The sequence below is a fragment of the Stegodyphus dumicola genome, chromosome 12 (genome assembly GCF_044657685.1).
Source record: "Stegodyphus dumicola isolate Sdum_Otavi_A_Nest chromosome 12, ASM4465768v1".
In the NCBI taxonomy this organism is placed as follows: Eukaryota; Metazoa; Arthropoda; class Arachnida; order Araneae; family Eresidae; genus Stegodyphus; species Stegodyphus dumicola.
The window spans coordinates 69,491,895-69,512,789 of NC_140779.1; the positions used below are offsets into that span (position 1 = coordinate 69,491,895).

Consider the following 20,895-nt stretch of genomic DNA (forward strand, 5'->3'; position numbering starts at 1 on the left):
CTTACCGTATCCACTAAATGGGATCACATTGAATCCAGAACAATGAATCCTTGGGGTTGGAAAAAAGCACCTTTCCTTTACTGATAAATTTCTCTCAGCCAAAACAACATCACTTCTTCACACATACATCCTTTTTTGTTGGTGCAAATAATAACTCATTTTGGGAAGTTTCCTTTTGGAATTGTTTTTCTTTTGAAAGTTATCAAAGGGGTTAACTTTTCTCCATTGGTGGCACAACCCAAAACACAAGTAAAAGAAGTCTTTTCATTCCCGGTTGTTAACACTAAAATAGTTTTTTCCCCTATTGAATGAACAGTTCTGCTCGGAGGACAGTCAAAAGTAATGGGCACTTCGTCCATATTAATTATTTGCCCTCTTTTCAAATTTTGTTCTTTAATTTTTTTAGATGTGTACTCCAAAAAAACTCTTTTTTTCAAGCCAGTCCACTGGAAGCTTTTGTCCAACTGTTGTTTTGGTCTGGACGGATAATTTCTTTCACTTCATGAACCTGAAACACAATTAGGTCCTCCAACAAAATTTTTAATGCCCATTAGTTGAGCAATTACCTTTGCTTGAAGGCGAATTCTAACTGTTGGTACTGATAATCCACTTTCTCACTGCTCTATTGTCCCTTTCTCTAAATTGTCTTCCAAAACAGGCCAGGCTATGACACCAGTTCGACGAGATCTTTTATTCTTAAGCATTTCCTCTAATTCTTATTCAAGCTTCCACCGGTAAATGCATCGCTCGTCAACTTAAAATTCTTTAGCCGCAGAGCAATTTCCAATTTCAATGGCTTTCTTCACTGCTGAAAGTTTAAAAGCAGCTATATAACTTTTTCTTCGAGTAGAAGCCAGGACAATAATAATATTTTTAAAGCGTAAATGATAAGGCAAACAAAAAGCAAGCTACAAAGCAGTAAAAATGTGTATGAATGAACACAGCACTTGGCAAGTAAACGTAGCTGTTGCCAGTAAAACAAAAAGTCACAGGAAAACGTCGAAAAAACCATGGAGTTTAGGAGGAAGTACATGCATTACAGTGTCTTTACAGAGAGCACCATCTACCTTAGGGGAGTTTGGACTCATTGCACTGCCTTAGCACAACTGAGGTTAGAATATTGCAGCGAATTCTTACTGCCTCGCTTTTGCGTTACTTACGATCTGAATTAGCAAAGTTTTAAGGACAGAAGAAAAATAAAATTCCCCCAGATACGCCGCTCTGGTGGATACTCCGCCAACCTAAATTTTCAACTTTTAAACACGTATAAGATGCAGTTTATCTACCTGAAATTACAGTACATTACAATAACAATAGTTTACTAGTTTAGAAAATAATATGAACGATGATGAAAACTATAAAAAACTGGCAACTAATTGCCTTTCATAAATTGCTGTGCTGTACACTTAGTACACCAGCTAGTGTGCCCCTATCTGCCTTGAGTATTGCTGATTACTTGAACGCTGAATATCTATCGTAGTGTTTAAGGCATCTTAGGTTAGGTTTCGCTTTTTATCCCGCTTACATTCTTCTGCACGTTTGGACAACTGAAAACTATATATCAGTGTAAGTTTTTAACAAACACTGAATTTAATATTGTGCTATAACTACTATTTCTGCAACTTTAGGTAGATTAAAAATCAATAACCAGGATGAGTAAAAAGGAAACAAAAGGCACATTACTAAATTTCGTGCAAAGAAAGGATTTTCCAAAACCAAGTACGTCGTCCTCTCGTTCGAATACATGTGAAGGTAAATATAGTCCACAATCTGCTAAAAAAAGAAAAAGCTTTGTAAGGCACTATATTGCATACTATTTGAAATATGGTTTTGTCTTTTGGCCATAATCAGAAGAAAATTGTCTAAAACCTGAATGTGTTGCTTGTAGAGATGTTCTTTCCAATGAAAGCATTATTATGAATTCCGATTATTTCAGTAGTTGCCACTTGAGGACAAGAAGAGGCTGACAAGTGGCACTTCAGGTATGGTAGATAAGGAGTGTTCATTCGCTTGTCCGGGGACTGTCACTGATATGTTTTTATACGCAAGGGTTTTGTGATTATTTTTTTTTGTAATATTGTGTGATTTTTCTCAAAGGTTTATTTACTTATATATGATAATTATACTAACATGTAATAATTACAATATTTACTTATTTTTATATTTAAATATTATTGTAAGCAAATGGTAATAAGAAGAATATTATAATTAACTTATGCAGTAATTCTTGAATACCTTGTACAGGTTTTTTTTTGGGGGGGGACATAGGTTCGCAGACCAAAAAAGGTTGAGAAGCACAGCTTTAGATCATAAATGCTTCTTTATTTCATAAATCATGATTTCATATTTAAATTTTATAATTTCTAAATGCCATTTTACTAATTTTAAACTGATGATCTAATATTCGGAAAAATCCCAAATCCAGAATTGCCGAAGTCCCGATCTCGGACTTTGTACTGTATATATTAAAAAGCACATATACAGAAAACTGTTAAGCAAATCTATGATTCACTTGACTCATGTGACGAGCCACCACTCTCTAACACTAACGATGGCTGATGAGCAAAAGAAAAAATGTAAAAGCAATAATATTAACACAATTTAAACTTTATGATTTTTTTAATATAATGACAGCAACTGAAACTGATATTTTAGAATTTTGTTTATAATTACAAAAATATAAAGAAATCATAAAATTAATGTAATATTTGGCCTTGAATTTGAGAAACTAATAAATCAATGTCAGGTTTGATTGAAGTGGAGCAATTCTCAAGATGTTCAACTGATATTCTGGTTCTAATTTTATTCTTACTCTGCTTCACTTTTGGAAATAATTGTTTACAAATATGTGTATTGCCAAATAATGATGGCATGAATCACATGACTATGCAGTTGTCTCCAAATAGGTATGATTTATTAAAGCCCAAGAAAGAAACATGATCAAATTTTTCCTTTCTTATTTACAAGATGTAATCACTGCATGTCTGTATACATACACACAGATTATATGTTATTCTGCAAGCATACTGAGTAAAAGCTTTAAAAATTATTTAAATTACAACTACAATTTTTTTCAAAATTTAATTTATTATCTTTAATTCTCCGAGAGTTGCAAATTTGGTCCTGAAAACATTATGTTCCTCAAAATGCCATGAAAAAGTGGTATTATTACTATTATTCCAAAATGGCCCTCTCACTTTGCACTTTAATTCTTATTCTTCTAATATACAACCAGCCTGAAATTTAATCCATCAGGATATGGCAGAAATTTTCACATGTAGTAAATTGGAAAGCCATCCATCAAAGCAGCAATCACAATCCCCAAAGGATAAAACAATACATGATTAAATGTGAAAATAAAAATTCTTATAAACCAAACAATTTTAGATGTAAATACAAATATATTTTTAAATAAAATTTTATAAAGCAACAATTATATATTATATAAAACTAAAATATTAAGTTCATCATCCATTGCAATTTACATTTAAAGGGAATTAGTATGCATCATCAGATGCACTTGAAAAAAAAACTTTTCAATTTTAGCCTCACTACAGAATTTTTTTTATTATTAATAATCCCACTCTACAAAATATTTTTATTTGACAACATATTGGGCAGTTATACATATTTTAGAAATGTACTTACATGCAAAGCATGCTTTGATCCAGTATAAGCTGAAGAGTATGGTGCTCCTAAAAAAAAAAAAAAAAAAAAAAAAAAAAAAGTCAACTTTGTGATACACAATCCTATTTTATTTTACATATGCTTACCACCGTAACAAGTTAGATAAGGTTGCTTTTGGAATAAACATTACCCATTTTTCCAGCAAGACTACTGGTCACTACTACATGGCCTTTCTTTTGCTCAAGAAAATGCTTGAGAACTTTCCTAGTCAGGTTTACAGACCCAAACACATTTACACTAAATAGCTTCTGGTCAACTTCTATATCAATATCAGGAAAATCTGCTCTTTGAGAAACACCAGCATTGTTTACAAGTATATCAATCTAGAAAAAAAAAATTTATCATATAATTTAAAAGTACCAAAAATGTAGAAAAACACATAATTACACGATAGCACTTAATGTCATCATTTAGAAATCATTATCGACCTGAAGTCTAGATCATTTGTATATGAAAATATGGAAAATAATTGCTCATTGTGATCAATAACTTATTATCATTAGTGAATATACTTTAGGTCTTTGAAATATAATAAACACTGCCATCACAACAATGCTCCTAAGATGATCCCTTCTGAAAATAACCAGTGTTTCTGAGAATATAAATAAACACTAGTATAGAATTTTCACCTAACTCAGACCGCCACTACTGTCCATGAGCAGTTGTTTTAAGAGAGAATTATAATTGTCCTCAGACCTAATCCCCTTTGATAAAAAAAAAAAAAAAAAAAAAAAAAAAAAAAAAAAAAAAAAATTCCATTCGCTGTTAGTATAATGTATAACTGCATGACTTAAAGTGTAAATTTAAACGTACTACCTGAGTTTTTTTGGTTCTCCCCATGTTTAATGTGAACAGGAGCTGGTTTGTTTTAGAAATTCCTTTTAGAAGGCATTTCCCCCTTAAGTGTGATAGTCATTATATGATTTGTGTTTTTGGTACTTCTTTATCATAGCAGCCCGAGATTTAATCACCAATCAACCAACAGATTTCACCAAATCTGCGTGTGTTCTTATACCACACCATGTGATAGTACATCACTGGTTGCATATTCTTATACCTCATAGCCTAATTTGCATTATTTATTTTAAAATGTATTCATTTTTTTTTTTTTTTGTGTGTGTGTGTGTGTGAACATGACATCAATAATATTTAATTAAACAAGTTATGAGGTGGATGCCATATTATTTTCTTAAGAATGGTATTTTACCTAACAAATGAATATGTGGAAATGGTCACAACATGAAACTTTATGTTAACGACGAAACAGTCAAACTTAAATTAAAATATTGACTAGTACTCAAAGACTACAAAATTTAATTTTAAACTCAGCTGGCTCAGTAACTCTATCATCATAAAAAATTCAAATATGAGTAATGATAACATAAAGTTGAATAATTACAAATTATCCCAGCAGGCAGGAACTAATGCAGTGTGCAAGCTGAGGCTAGAAAAACACTCTGTCTTACAATTCAAAAACCTCAGTTTAAATGCTATGTTACTGATTTGCATCCTGATAAGGAAAAAGAAAGGAGAAAATATAGTAAAGGCTGAAATTAAAAATAACAATAACTGTACACAGCCTTGAAGAATAATTTTCTTTCTCTTTATACACTGGTGTGCAAAAATTAAGGACGAAATCGAAAAATTAGCATATCAGCTGAACGAAGAGGCAGAGCAGACAGAAAGACCAATCAGGAGATTAAGTAAGGTGATGTACCGTAGCACATGCGCAGATATGCAGGTAGACGTAATGTGGGAGTGTCTGAGTAGTATAAAGCATGTTGTCGGTGTAAGATCAGTATTTCTGGCAAAGAGATTGCACACCGTATAGCAGTTAAAATCACACCAAGTTGCTGCCTCAGCGAGAAATGGCGAATAACCAATCTGTTAGATGACATCTGGATACTTTTACCCGAGGTCGAATAGCATCGTTTCACGACTTTGGAGACAATTTCAAACTACAGGAACAGCTATCCGGGGGTTTAGTAGTGGTCGTCCATGAGGAACCCCACTCGCAGATGACCGGTATATTGCCTTACAGGCCAGAAGAAACAGGTGGCAGACAGCGGGAGAAATCGCTAGACACACGACACAGGCAACTGGACGACCGATATCGCGTTTTACCGTGGCCAGAAGACTGCACGGTGGTGGTCTGTTTGCACAACACCCTGTACGGTGTGTACCTCTAACGCCTGCCCATCGGAGAAAGCGTTCTCTGTGGTGCCGGTAACACCAGAATTGGAGAGACAATGAATGGGGACGAGTACTCTTTACAGATGAGAGCAGATTGAGTCTGAGTAGCGATTCTCATCGCATACTTATCTGGAGAGAGCGGGGAAGCCGCAATCATCCCTCGAACATCATTGAAAGGGACAGGTATGGAGGTGGCGGTGTTCTCGTTTGGGGAGGCATCATGCTTGGAAGTCGTACAGACCTTCACATCTTCGACGCAGGTTCAGTCAACGGGACCCGTTATTGTAACGAGATTCTTCTTCCATATGTGCGTCTTTTTAGAGGCGCTATGGGTCCGCAGTTCCTTTTCATGGACGACAATGCACCGTGTCATCGCACAGTAGCTGCCGAACAGCTCTTAGAGAGTGAGGATATTGAACGTATGGATTGGCCGGCACGATCTCTGGATTTCAATCCCATCGAACATGTATGGGATTTTTTAGGCAGACGCTTGGCAGCTCGTACCTTACCACCAGTAACGATTCCGGAGCTTCGATTAGCGCTGCAAGACGAATGGGCAGCAATGCCTCAACAACTCATTGACACAATAAATGACAAATGCCTCAACAACTCATTCTCAGCATGGGCAGACGCTGTGAAACCTGCCTAGCAGTCAGGGGAGATCATATCCCCTATTAAAGACCGGATGTTTCTTGCTGGACACCCATCACAGGGATGTTTCGGCCTTCAGTCGCATTGCGCTCCATGCTACTTTTTCAATAAAGCTTCTTTTTATCCCTCTGATTTCTCTTTTAGTAAGTGTTGCTTACATTACTCATGTCCTTACGTATTGAGGATCTTACAGTATTAAATGTGTGGATTTGGAAAGCTTTTGTACAAAGTTATATTGAAAAAACTGTCTCGTCCTTAATTGGGCCTTATTTTTAAAATATCGCCATTACAACTTAATACCATGAAGACATTTTTCATTTTATCAGAATTTTCTGGAATCTTCAAGAATTGTAGGTCTATAAGTCTTGCTTTCAGATCCTTATAAACTTTGCAAAGTTCAATGAAAATACAAAAGAAAAATTATTTTACCAGTTCTGTAACTACCAAAAAAAAAAAAAAAAGACAGATGTATTTTTTAAAAAATTTTAGAGAAAAAAAGGGTAAAATGAATTTCATAGAGAAAAATGATGCAAATTCTGAAAAAATTACATGGGGATAAACTCACCATAAAAAATCAAAAAAGAAGACATTTAAAAATAACTACATAGCTATTTTGCTTTTGTTAAGAATTGTTTCGTAAAGCGTGTGCTTTATAGCATTTATTACCTTGCTTATTTTCCAGATTCAAAATATTGTAATAATAATTCACCAAACTGGAAAATAATGCCACTTTATATGATACAGAAAAATAACATTTTATTTTAATGGCATTTCTTAAATATAATTTTAATATATTACCATTATTTTAATGAAATTTATGAATGTTATATTTTTTAAATCATAAAAAAATTCACAAATCTTCAAATTAAAAATTTTGCATAGGAATTGATCTTAAAATCACCAAAATGATAAGACGTCAAATTTAGAGCTGTTTAACACGTTGACTGCCCTGGGGGTCAGCAGCACTCGACTTGGCTACAGCGCCATGGGTGCTACCGGTAACCGGCGATGCAACCAATAGTAAAATACATAATTAGAGTAAATATCAATGCTAATAAATTTTTAAATAGTACCATTGTTGCTATAATGATTTGAAGAATAATAAATCATAAAAATTTAAATTATAAAACACAATAATGGTCTACAGAGCCTTGGGGGGTCACTGGTGACCCTCACCACGAAAATTACATTAAGTACAATATAACTTACGTTATCTTCTGTAGATAATATTTCAACCTAATATACATCACATAATAAAAATTTCAAGTTGGCGTCATGGGCAAACCACGTAAAATGTGCATGGCAGTCAACAAGTTAATAAAAGAATTTACATCCCCAAAAGGGAAAAGATGTATAAGAGCACTTTATTGGGGCTAAGGAAAAAGATAAAGAATTTTGAAATGCTTATGCTTCACTTTTGCCCCAGAAACTCAAGTATTGCACTGTTTATATTACAAACAAGAACAAATTCAAATGGTAACCCTTGAAATATATATATGTCAGTAAAACGCCAAAAATATTCCTCCAAAATGCTGATTCACAGTCAAAATGGCAGTCGCAACAACAAAGAGAAATTTAAAATCCCCACTATAACCACTGTAATTCCTTCTGAGGGAGTGAATGTACCCTCGGGTGCGGACGCTCTTCTCTTTAGGACTACAGAAACCAGAACCGCTGGTGAAAGGGTGAATGTGCCTTCGGACACGGACGCCTTGAACCCAGTGGGGATGGATACTGACTCCTCTGTCAGAAGTACTGTGCCAGATGCGCAAGCGGATGACCAGTCACCAATGATGGAGGTTGTAAATAAAAAAAGAGAAAAAAGGCAACGCCAGAAAGAGTGGAAACGACTGGAGAGGGCCATGGAAGGAATCTCGATCTCTGGGGAGAAGGGAGCGAAAGAGAAAACAGATAAAGCTGGGACCTCTGGAGCAACCTCCAAACCGGTGAGGAAGAACCATCCAAGCAATGAAGAGTCTCGTAAGAGAGAACGCATTGCTGGTGACACCCCGGAAATGGCCCTCAAGAAACGATGGCTATATAGTCAAGCTGCAAGAAAGGCAATCACTCTGCGAATCGTCTGCAAGGATGATTCCAGAGACATAACATCGGTGGATTCAGATTTCATCACCTCTATAATTGATGATCGAATTATAGATGGCTCTATCACCACCTGCAGGGTCCACAAGACAGTCCTGCAGCCGAATGGCCTCAACATTGCATGTGAGGACCAGGAGACTGTGGACGTCCTGAAGACTTTAATTAATGATCTACCCGGCGCTGAAGAAAACCATCCAGGTTATCATGCCATGGCTCCCGGAGACAGACCCCCCATGAAGAGGTTTTTCGCTTGGTTTCCTGGAAACAGGTCACCAAAAGATAACATCAAGCTCCTTGATGCCTGCAACAAGGGCCTTGATGTTAAGAAGATCGCCATCAAGGCAGTTATCCCTGGAGACGGAGGTAATACCTTGGTGCTGGGAGTAGAACATGAACTTATGGATTATCTGGAGGCCCAGAATTTCAAACTTTTTTGTGGTGCCCGTGGCTGTGTACAGTTGAAGGAACCAAGGCAACAGGAGAAATCAATTCCTTCGCCCAGGGATCCTCCAAAGAAACAGTTGACGGAAGAAAGGGAGACCGAAAATGAGTCGGAACCAGAGCTTTCTTTGGAGGCTCTGGAGAAGACACCTGAATAGGTCTCCCTTGTCACTACTTCCTTTGAAGTAGTATGCTAAGGATGCGGCTTTTAACTAAGTCTCTCCTAAAATCCTTCAGGGTAAGTTCTTTTCTTTCATTTAACCTGTTTTAATGGTTAAGGTTAGTCAGTTAAACTTGCAACATAGCAGAGCAGTTTCATATAATTTAGCTGCTCAATTAGGTAAGCAAGACACTTTTGTTGCATTAATTCAAGAACCTTGGGTGTACAAGGGTAAAATCCTTGGTAGGCCCATGAACGCGCACTTCTTTTCGACAGAGGGACCTGATAAAAGACCTAGAACTAGCATTTACATTTCTAAAAATATAAAGGCTATGAAATTATCCCAATTTACATCAGAGGACTTAACTGCTATTATAATTAAGGACATAAACAGTTCACTGAGAGGAAACATTTGTTTTTGCTCAGTTTACATGGCTTATGACCTTAACATTCCGCAAGAATTTATAGATCTTGTGAGCTTCTGTGAAATAAACAATATTCCTATGGTTATTGGTGGTGATGCTAACGCTCACCACCTGTCATGGGGCAGTTCTGATACTAATCCTAGAGGAGAAAAACTCATGGAATTTATAATGAATACCAACCTAACTTGGGTAAATAGGGGAAATCGCTCCACCTTTGTTAACAGAAGAAGAGAAGAAGTCATTGACCTCACATTAACTTCATCTGATATTTATAACCTTATTGAGAATTGGCATGTAAGTGACAATCCCTCACTTTCTGACCATCGCCTTATACAATTTTGTATTAGAGATGAAATTCCAGTTGAATATTTCAGAAACATTAAAAACACAAATTGGGACCTTTATAAGGATTTCCTGGTTTCTAATATTATTAACCTTCAGGTTTTAGACAATAATTGTACAGTCGAGGAGCTTGATATTCAAGCAAACAACTTGACAAATATCATTATTGAATCTTATCATGCATCATGCCCTCTCAAACGAAGGAAGTACTCTCCTAGCAAGAGAGTTTGGTGGACCAAGGAGCTTGAAAGCCTCCGCCTAGAGGTTCGGAGAGCGCACAGGAAAGCTGTCAGAAATAAATCTGAAGTTAACTGGTCTAACTTCAAAATTCTACAAAGGAAATTTAAAAGTGAAATCAGGAAAACTAAATACAACTCATGGAGATCGTTCTGCACAGATATTCTGTCCTACCATGAGACTGCCAGAGTACATAAGATTCTTAAAAGATCTCAGGAGTCTCAACTCTCATCGGTTATGCGACCTGATGGCAGTTATACTATAAACCCTTTGGATACACTTTCGACCATGTTGAATTTTCATCTGGGGGACAGAAGTGTCACCTCTGACCCCCAGGAAAATCCATTGGAACTACTTCATAATCCATTAGATCTGGATTTTGCTAAGACAATTGTGAATTTTGAAAAGGCTAAAGCGGCCCTTGATGTATTTCTTCCCTTTAAATCTCCAGGGAACGATGGCATTTACCCAATTCTGCTTCAGAAAGGCTGGGATATTTTTGGTCACATTCTCGTGGACATATTCAGGTCCAGTTTGATTTTAGGATATGTTTCTAAGGTCTGGAGAACTTCACGAGGTGTGTTTCTTCCTAAACCAGGAAAAGATACATATGAGAAACCAAACTCTTTTAGAATGATCACGCTAACATCCTTCCAGCTTAAGCTGTTGGAGCGATTGATTTTCTGGCACCTCCAGTCAGATAATAATCTGAAACATATCTTTGGCTTAGACCAACATGGTTTTAGGCCTGGCTTCTCCACTGAGTCGGCCTTACACCAACTCGTGTGGAGAATAGAAAAGACAATTATAGACGGACACTTTGCCATTGGGATTCTACTGGATATTGTAGGAGCCTTTGATAACATCGGTTTCGAGAAAATACATAAGACCCTTACTGGAAGTCATATTCACCCTATGATAACTAGATGGGTCATCTTCATGATTAAAAATAGGAATATCTGTGTTAGTCTCGCTGACTATGAAGTAAAGAGAGATATTACTAAAGGGTGTCCGCAGGGTGGTATTCTTTCTCCGTTCCTGTGGAACCTGGTTTTCGACTCACGCTTAGTACTTCTACGGGAGGAACCTAGCATGTCACAGGCTTATGCAGATGACCTTATTGTGTTATTACAGGGTTTCGATATCGGAACCCTACATAATCAAGCTCAGCAGATCTTAAATAAAGTTTCACACTGGGGTGATACAAATGGCCTTTCTTTCTCTGCTGAAAAATCTGAGGTCATAGTTTTCACGTGGAGAAGGAAATGGAAACTGGCAGATTTATATCTGGGTCACCAGATTATTAAGCGTAAGGAATGCGTTAAATACCTAGGATGTTACCTGGATAGTAAACTTACATGGATCACCCATATAAAAGAAAAGGCACAAACTGCCACAAATGTTCTAGTACTTTGTAGGCGAATCGTTGGTAAACAATGGGGCCTTAACCCAAAATCTACTCTATGGATTTATACTGCCATTGTCCGGCCAATGCTTTCTTACGGATGCGTGGTCTGGATTAATGTTATTAACAAAAGCTCGTATTTAAACATTTTACAAAAGGTGCAAAGACTTGCTTGCCTAAGCATTAGTGGGGCTTTAAATAGTACCCCTACTGCTGCATTAGAATTTTTACTGCAAATTCCACCCTTGAAATTATTCTTGAGCGGAGAAGCAATTAAAGCCATGTATAGATTGAATAAAAATGGCACATGGTGCTAAAGGACAGGTTTTGGTCAAAAAAGCCATCTGAAAAGCCACATTGACATATGCCTGGACTTGGGCAATGAGATCCCTATAATCTATATGCCCAAAGATGCAATTACTAAAACAATAGTTCCAGATAAACTATTTTCAACTCATATACCAAAAAGGAATGAGATAGAATCTCTAATTGACCTAATTCCAACAGGCTCAATTGAATGTTACACAGATGGATCAAAATCCAACTTCACTGGAGCTGGAGCTATTATAAGGACCAAGGGATCTGAAGAAGATTTCATTATATTTCATCTATACCTTGGTAAATTTACAACTGTTTTCCAAGCCGAGGTTCTGGCGATCAATATGGTCGCCAAGGAGCTCTTAGCTAAAAATACAGTTAATAAGTATATATATATTCTCTCTGACAGCCAATCAGCCATCCTTGCCCTGGCTAATCGTGTCAAGTTACAAAACTGTGTTTTGAACTGTACTCAAGATCTCAATTCTCTGGCTCAGGCCCATAATATCATTAGTTTAGTCTGGGTCCCAGGTCATTGTGATTTTGCTGGAAATGAACTAGCTGATAAAGTAGCTAAAGATGCTTCGCAACTCCCCATGTCTGGCCCAGAACCATTTTACCCAGTTTCATATCAAACGGTTAAAAAAGAAGTAAGAAGCTGGATAAAGAACAAACATGATGATATATGGTCTAAACTTCCAGACTGTGCTCATTCTAAATTGGTGCTCAGTACACTTAACTTTTCAGGTAAACTCATACACCTCAGTAGAACTAACTTACGCCAGGTAATTCAAATTGTTACTGGACATGCTTATCTAGCTAAGCATCTCCACAAATGTGGTCTTGTTGAATCTCCTCTCTGCCCAGCTTGTGGAGAAGAAGAGGAAACATCTTTTCACTTTTTGGGACGATGTCCGGTGTTCTCTGTCCCTAGAAACAAATTCCTTGGGTTTCCCTATATTACCTTTGATCAAGCCCTTTTATACAAAGGGCTCTCTGGCATAATAGGGTTTCTGATGTATACTAAACACCTACAGGTAAGGTGAATATGGAACCACAAGAAACAAGCTTTGAGACGTCCTGCGAGTTCTTTTTTTTTTTTTTTTGAAAAGAAACTATGCAGGGATTTCCCTCTCATAGCTGTGTTTTGGAATATAATGATATCAAATCTTTATACACTACCTGGCCATTTGGCTTGAGAATGCACCTCTGCCCTCCTTATTTATTTAATTATTTGACTCTCCATCACACTCTTGTTTGGTCAAGAATTGCGTTTGGTGGTTTGGGAGGGATTGAATCGGTTTTCCATCCAATAGGGAAGTTTTTACGATCCAGCCGACACCTTGAACTTAGAGATGGGATCTTTTGCTGATACTATAGATTTGGTGTCAGTTTGAGATCTTATCTATTTATTATTTACCTTTTACGGGAGTTACCATTTAAATCCCTTAACTTAAATGATCAAATGGCGGAAGAGTAATGGGCAATTTTGCCTAAACTCCTTTCCTTCTTTTCATAAGAAGGAAGCGCCCTATTGTTATGTTATATGTTATGAAGTCTAGATCATTTGTATATGAAAATATGGAAAATAATTGCTCATTGTGATCAATAACTTATTATCATTAGTGAATATACTTTAGGTCTTTGAAATATAATAAACACTGCCATCACAACAATGCTCCTAAGATGATCCCTTCTGAAAATAACCAGTATTTCTGAGAATATAAATAAACACTAGTATAGAATTTTCACCTAACTCAGACCGCCACTACTGTCCATGAGCAGTTGTTTTAAGAGAGAATTATAATTGTCCTCAGACCTAATCCCCTTTGATTTTAAAAAAAAAAAAAAAAAAAAAAAAAAAAAAAAAAAAATTCCATTCGCTGTTAGTATAATGTATAACTGCATGAATTAAAGTGTAAATTTAAATGTACTACCTGAGTTTTTTTGGTTCTCCCCATGTTTAATGTGAACAGGAGCTGGTTTGTTTTAGAAATTCCTTTTAGAAGGCATTTTCCCCCTTAAGTGTGATAGTCATTATATGATTTGTGTTTTTGGTACTTCTTTATCATAGCAGCCCGAGATTTAATCACCAATCAACCAACAGATTTCACCAAATCTGGGTGTGTTCTTATACCATACCATGTGATAGTACATCACTGGTTGCATATTCTTATACCTCATAGCCTAATTTGCATTATTTATTTTAAAATGTATTCATTTTTTTTTTTTTTTTTTTTTTTTTGTGTGTGTGTGTGTGTGAACATGACATCAATAATATTTAAATAAACAAGTTATGAGGTGGATGCCATATTATTTTCTTAAGAATGGTATTTTACCTAACAAATGAATATGTGGAAATGGTCACAACATGAAACTTTATGTTAACGACGAAACAGTCAAACTTAAATTAAAATATTGACTAGTACTCAAAGACTACAAAATTTAATTTTAAACTCAGCTGGCTCAGTAACTCTATCATCATAAAAAATTCAAATATGAGTAATGATAACATAAAGTTGAATAATTACAAATTATCCCAGCAGGCAGGAACTAATGCAGTGTGCAAGCTGAGGCTAGAAAAACACTCTGTCTTACAATTCAAAAACCTCAGTTTAAATACTATGTTACTGATTTGCATCCTGATAAGGAAAAAGAAAGGAGAAAATATAGTAAAGGCTGAAATTAAAAATAACAATAACTGTACACAGCCTTGAAGAATAATTTTCTTTCTCTTTATACACTGGTGTGCAAAAATTAAGGACGAAATCGAAAAATTAGCATATCAGCTGAACGAAGAGGCAGAGCAGACAGAAAGACCAATCAGGAGATTAAGTAAGGTGATGTACCGTAGCACATGCGCAGATATGCAGGTAGACGTAATGTGGGAGTGTCTGAGTAGTATAAAGCATGTTGTCGGTGTAAGATCAGTATTTCTGGCAAAGAGATTGCACACCGTATAGCAGTTAAAATCACACCAAGTTGCTGCCTCAGTGAGAAATGGCGAATAACCAATCTGTTAGATGACATCTGGATGCTTTTACCCGAGGTCGAATAGCATCGTTTCACGACTTTGGAGACAATTTCAAACTACAGGAACAGCTATCCGGGGGTTTAGTAGTGGTCGTCCATGAGGAACCCCACTCGCAGATGACCGGTATATTGCCTTACAGGCCAGAAGAAACAGGTGGCAGACAGCGGGAGAAATCGCTACACACACGACACAGGCAACTGGACGACCAATATCGCGTTTTACCGTGGCCAGAAGACTGCACGGTGGTGGTCTGTTTGCACAACGCCCTGTACGGTGTGTACCTCTAACGCCTGCCCATCGGAGAAAGCGTTCTCTGTGGTGCCGGTAACACCAGAATTGGAGAGACAATGAATGGGGACGAGTACTCTTTACAGATGAGAGCAGATTCAGTCTGAGTAGCGATTCTCATCGCATACTCATCTGGAGAGAGCGGGGAAGCCGCAATCATCCCTCGAACATCATTGAAAGGGACAGGTATGGAGGTGGCGGTGTTCTCGTTTGGGGAGGCATCATGCTTGGGAGTCGTACAGACCTTCACATCTTCGACGCAGGTTCAGTCAACGGGACCCGTTATTGTAACGAGATTCTTCTTCCATATGTGCGTCTTTTTAGAGGCGCTATGGGTCCGCAGTTCCTTTTCATGGACGACAATGCACCGTGTCATCGCACAGTAGCTGCCGAACAGCTCTTAGAGAGTGAGGATATTGAACGTATGGATTGGCCGGCACGATCTCTGGATTTCAATCCCATCGAACATGTATGGGATTTTCTAGGCAGACGCTTGGCAGCTCGTACCTTACCACCAGTAACGATTCCGGAGCTTCGATTAGCGCTGCAAGACGAATGGGCAGCAATGCCTCAACAACTCATTGACACAATAAATGACAAATGCCTCAACAACTCATTCTCAGCATGGGCAGACGCTGTGAAACCTGCCTAGCAGTCAGGGGAGATCATATCCCCTATTAAAGACCGGATGTTTCTTGCTGGACACCCATCACAGGGATGTTTCGGCCTTCAGTCGCATTGCGCTCCATGCTACTTTTTCAATAAAGCTTCTTTTTATCCCTCTGATTTCTCTTTTAGTAAGTGTTGCTTACATTACTCATGTCCTTACGTATTGAGGATCTTACAGTATTAAATGTGTTGATTTGGAAAGCTTTTGTACAAAGTTATATTGAAAAAACTGTCTCATCCTTAATTGGGCCTTATTTTTAAAATATTGCCATTACAACTTAATACCATGAAGACATTTTTCATTTTATCAGAATTTTCTGGAATCTTCAAGAATTGTAGGTCTATAAGTCTTGCTTTCAGATCCTTATAAACTTTGCAAAGTTCAATGAAAATACAAAAGAAAAATTATTTTACCAGTTCTGTAACTGCCAAAAAAAAAAAGACAGATGTATTTTTTAAAAAATTTTAGAGAAAAAAAGGGTAAAATGAATTTCATAGAGAAAAATGATGCAAATTCTGAAAAAATTACATGGGGATAAACTCACCATAAAAAATCAAAAAAGAAGACATTTAAAAATAACTACATAGCTATTTTGCTTTTGTTAAGAATTGTTTCGTAAAGCGTGTGCTTTATAGCATTTATTACCTTGCTTATTTTCCAGATTCAAAATATTGTAATAATAATTCACCAAACTGGAAAATAATGCCACTTTATATGATACAGAAAAATAACATTTTATTTTAATGGCATTTCTTAAATATAATTTTAATATATTACCATTATTTTAATGAAATTTATGAATGTTATATTTTTTAAATCATAAAAAAATTCACAAATCTTCAAATTAAAAATTTTGCATAGGAATTGATCTTAAAATCACCAAAATGATAAGACGCCAAATTTAGAGCTGTTTAACACGTTGACTGCTCTGGGGGTCAGCAGCACTCGACTTGGCTACAGCGCCATGGGTGCTACCGGTAACCGGCGATGCAACCAATAGTAAAATACATAATTAGAGTAAATATCAATACTGATAAATTTTTAAATAGTACCATTGTTGCTATAATGATTTGAAGAATAATAAATCATAAAAATTAAATTATAAAACACAATAATGGTCTACAGAGCCTTGGGGGGGGGTCACTGGTGACCACCACCACGAAAATTACATTAAGTACAATATAACTTACGTTATCTTCTGTAGATAATATTTCAATCTAATATACATCACATAATAAAAATTTCAAGTTGGCGTCATGGGCAAACCACGTAAAATGTGCATGGCAGTCAACAAGTTAATAAAAGAATTTACATCCCCAAAAGGGAAAAGATGTATAAGAGCACTTTATTGGGGCTAAGGAAAAAGATAAAGAATTTTGAAATGCTTATGCTTCACTTTTGCCCCAGAAACTCAAGTATTGCACTGTTTATATTACAAACAAGAACAAATTCAAATGGTAACCCTTGAAATATATATATGTCAGTAAAACGCCAAAAATATTCCTCCAAAATGCTGATTCACAGTCAAAATGGCAGTCGCAACAACAAAGAGAAATTTCAGATTATTAAAATTAAAAACCTGCTGTTTTGGTTGAGATTAGAGACTTTTTAAAGGCCAAAAATCCATTAAAAAAAACAAAAAAACACTAAGAACTTTTAAGGACTGTAAGAACCCTGAAATAACCTAACCTATGCGCTAATTTTAAAACAAAACTAAAAAAGTCCTCAGTCTTCTTCAAAATTCAAATCTAAAGTTATGCCATTAACAGTGTAACTAATTTCAAAGTACTTAAAATATTATAACATATTACAAGAATATTATTTTTCTATGAATAAAATTTTAAACATGTCAGTTTTCTTGAAATTTATATTGATGACAAAATACGAAAGTTATACGACTTCAGTCCCCATTTGTTATTTAAAAATTTATAAGTATGATATACTTTTCGGCAGCAAATATTTAAAAAAATTTATCACTCTTCATAATTTTATAATGCAATCATGTCAAAGGGTTAAATACAAAATGTAATACACATTAGGAATGTAAAAATATATACATATATACAAGGTACGGCTATTAATTTCCAGGAATCATGGAATAACTCAGAAGAAAAATACGTAGGTTAAACACATAGCCATTTAATATGATTCAAAGTAATCCCCATCAGCCTTAATGCACATCTGTGCTCGGCTGTACAAATTTCGGAAAGAAGTTTTAAAGTCCTCTTTTAGAATGCTCTTTAATAGTGACGTTACAGTTTTCTTGATGGCTTCGACATCCTGAAATCTTGTTCCCTTCAGCAAATTAGGAAACAGGAAAAAGTCTGCGGGTGCTAGGTCTGGAGAGTATGGTGGATGCTGCATTTCAACGACACCATGCTGGGGTAAGAATCGCCTCACAGGCAACATAATGTGTGGGCGAGCATTGTCATGTAGCAGCAGCCAACTCCCATTTTGCTGAAAATGAGGCCTCACTCTATGAATTCGTTTTTGAAATTGGTCAAACTGCATAGAACTGTCCATTGATAGTCATGTTGAATGAGGAAGAAATTCATGATGAATGAGTCCATCGCAATCGAAAAAAGCAATTAACATGACCTTGATTTTGGACTTTTCAAATCGAAATTTTTTCTGCTTTGGTGAACTTGGAGACCATCATTCGGAGCTTTGACGCTTGGTTTCAGGGTCATATTGATAACACCAAGACTCGTCTCCCATCGTCAGCATCAGCGTTGTTGATAAGTTCGCCACATGCGTCCAGTCTCAATTGCTTTTGTTCGTCCCTTAAATGGTGAGGAACGAATCTGGAACAAATCCTGCGTTTGCCTAGGGCTTGCGTCAAAATTCGCTGAACCGGCTCTTTGTCCATGTTGAATTCATCGGAGAGTACTTGAATAGTCAATCAACGATCACATTTCACCATATCGTGAACTTTTTCAATTGCTTCCGGCATACGTACGGACTGCGGCCGACCCGTGTGTGGATCATCTTCGACACTTTTGTGCCCATCCCGAAAGCGTTTAAACCATTCAAAAGTTCTTGAGCAGGATAATGCTTCCTCACCGCAAATTTGTTTTAACATTTTGTAGGTTTCCGCAGCTGTCTTGCCCAATTTGAAGCAAAATTTAACGTTAATTTTTTGTTCCATTTTCACTTTGACAATATTAATTTAAGAGCTACATTTTAATGCGCCTTTCCCCGAGAACCACTTACTTCAGAATGGCGCTGATTGCACCTGCACATGCACAAGAAAACGCTCTTCAATATGCAATCATTAGCGCCATCTTACAACTTTTCGTTCTCCTACAGTTACGTCAGTCCTGGAAATTAATAGCCAGACCTTGTATTTACAATTCCCTGCTAAGAGAGAAGCATGGTCATTTTAAACACACTTACATACCTAAGTAATGAATTTAATTCTTACATGGCCAAAATGCTCCAAAACTTTATTGACATGACTATCATGCTCTTCAAACTTCTCAATAGAAAATGGTACAAGAAGAACATTTTCTTCTGGACATCCAGATAATTCTTAGAAATATAAAAAAAAAGTTTAGAATATTCAATTCAAAGCAATAAAAATAGCATATTAAATAACACTTAGTAAAAATTAGTAACATATATAATGATAATACTAAGTTGATTGGGAAAGTTTGTTATTTATTTATTTATTTATTATTATTATTATTTTTTTTGGTGTGTGTGGGGCATAATTTAAAGAACGGTACTAACAATCCTCCCACAGCAAAGGAATTAACAACATGTATAGACAAATGAGATAGTCTGTTGTAAAACTTTATATCCATTTTCTTTTCATATGGTCAATCAGAAAGAGTGACAGAAAACCCATTAAAAGAAATATTTGTAATTGCCTTACAATGCATTAATGGCCACCAGAAACATTCATACCGCATATTCAAATATGTTAGATATTTGCAAGTGAAAATTGTGGTTTACCAAATTCTGGTCAAGAATTTCATTTCCCAAATGTCCACTGTTATAAAGACCAGCAGTGCTGGATAATGACATATTTGCATGTTATTACTCAAAGGGTCATTAGAGTATTGTAGAGTGATTAGATTTTAGCCCAAAGAAGCATTAGCTCAGAAGGGTTATTAATTTCAGTTTGGCATTTTGTGTCAATTCACTATAAATGGCAAATCACTTTCATTATTATAGGCATCTGGAATTTGTTTTATTATCTATTTCATATTTTGTACAGCATTTATGAGTTTTTGATTAAGAAACTCAATGGTTTCAAAGCAAGCAATGGCAACACTGCATTGGGGAGGACACTTTTATCTTCAGTGCGCGAGACTGTGTATCGGAAATTCTAAAGATATGCTCTTTAAAATATTTTGCGATATTGGTGTTGGATCAAAGTAAGTGCAAAGAACATGATTTTTAATAAATAAAGGTAACACACAAAACAGCTCTTTGGGTGTAATATAAAATCTGAAACCTTTCAGATTTTTAAAGCAGTACATGAAAAATCACTAACGCCCTCGCCGGGACTTGAACCCAGACCTCACAAATATGCGCCGAGTATGCTAACGTTACACTGTGAAGGCATGCTAGAAGGAGGGAGAAAATACCTTATGAAGGCAGTTGATAAAGCCTTCATATTTTTTTACTTTGTACCCCTTAAACCTTAAAACATTGATTAAGAACAACTTGGATTGTACGACAACAACCTAAAATCGAATACAGTCAAAAGTCGTTAATTCGGACTCGTTGGGACTTCGGCGATTCCGGATTATAGATCATCAGTTTAAATCTCGTAAGATGTCATGCAGAAATTCTAAAATTAAAAATATGAAACCGTAATTTATGAAATAAAGAACAATTATGATCTAAAGGGTATCAAAATTTGCAAAAAGAAAAAGCTTAATATTTATTTGTTTACTTTATTAAACATTTCTTTCAATGTAAGTTGTTTAAGTT

General features: G+C 36.1%; 1 protein-coding gene across 1 annotated transcript in view; it reads right to left on the minus strand.

Annotated features, from left to right (window-relative positions):
- LOC118198734 (dehydrogenase/reductase SDR family member 7-like) overlaps window positions 1–20,895 on the minus strand; it is a 65,649-nt gene that overhangs the window by 19,324 nt on the left and 25,430 nt on the right. Inside the window, exons 3-5 of the mRNA XM_085806536.1 lie at window positions 19,376–19,482; window positions 3,818–4,010; window positions 3,649–3,695 (exon numbers count right to left, since the gene is read on the minus strand). Of these exons, the coding sequence (XP_085662662.1) occupies window positions 3,649–3,695; window positions 3,818–4,010; window positions 19,376–19,482 (347 nt within the window). The remainder of the gene's footprint in view (window positions 1–3,648; window positions 3,696–3,817; window positions 4,011–19,375; window positions 19,483–20,895) is intronic.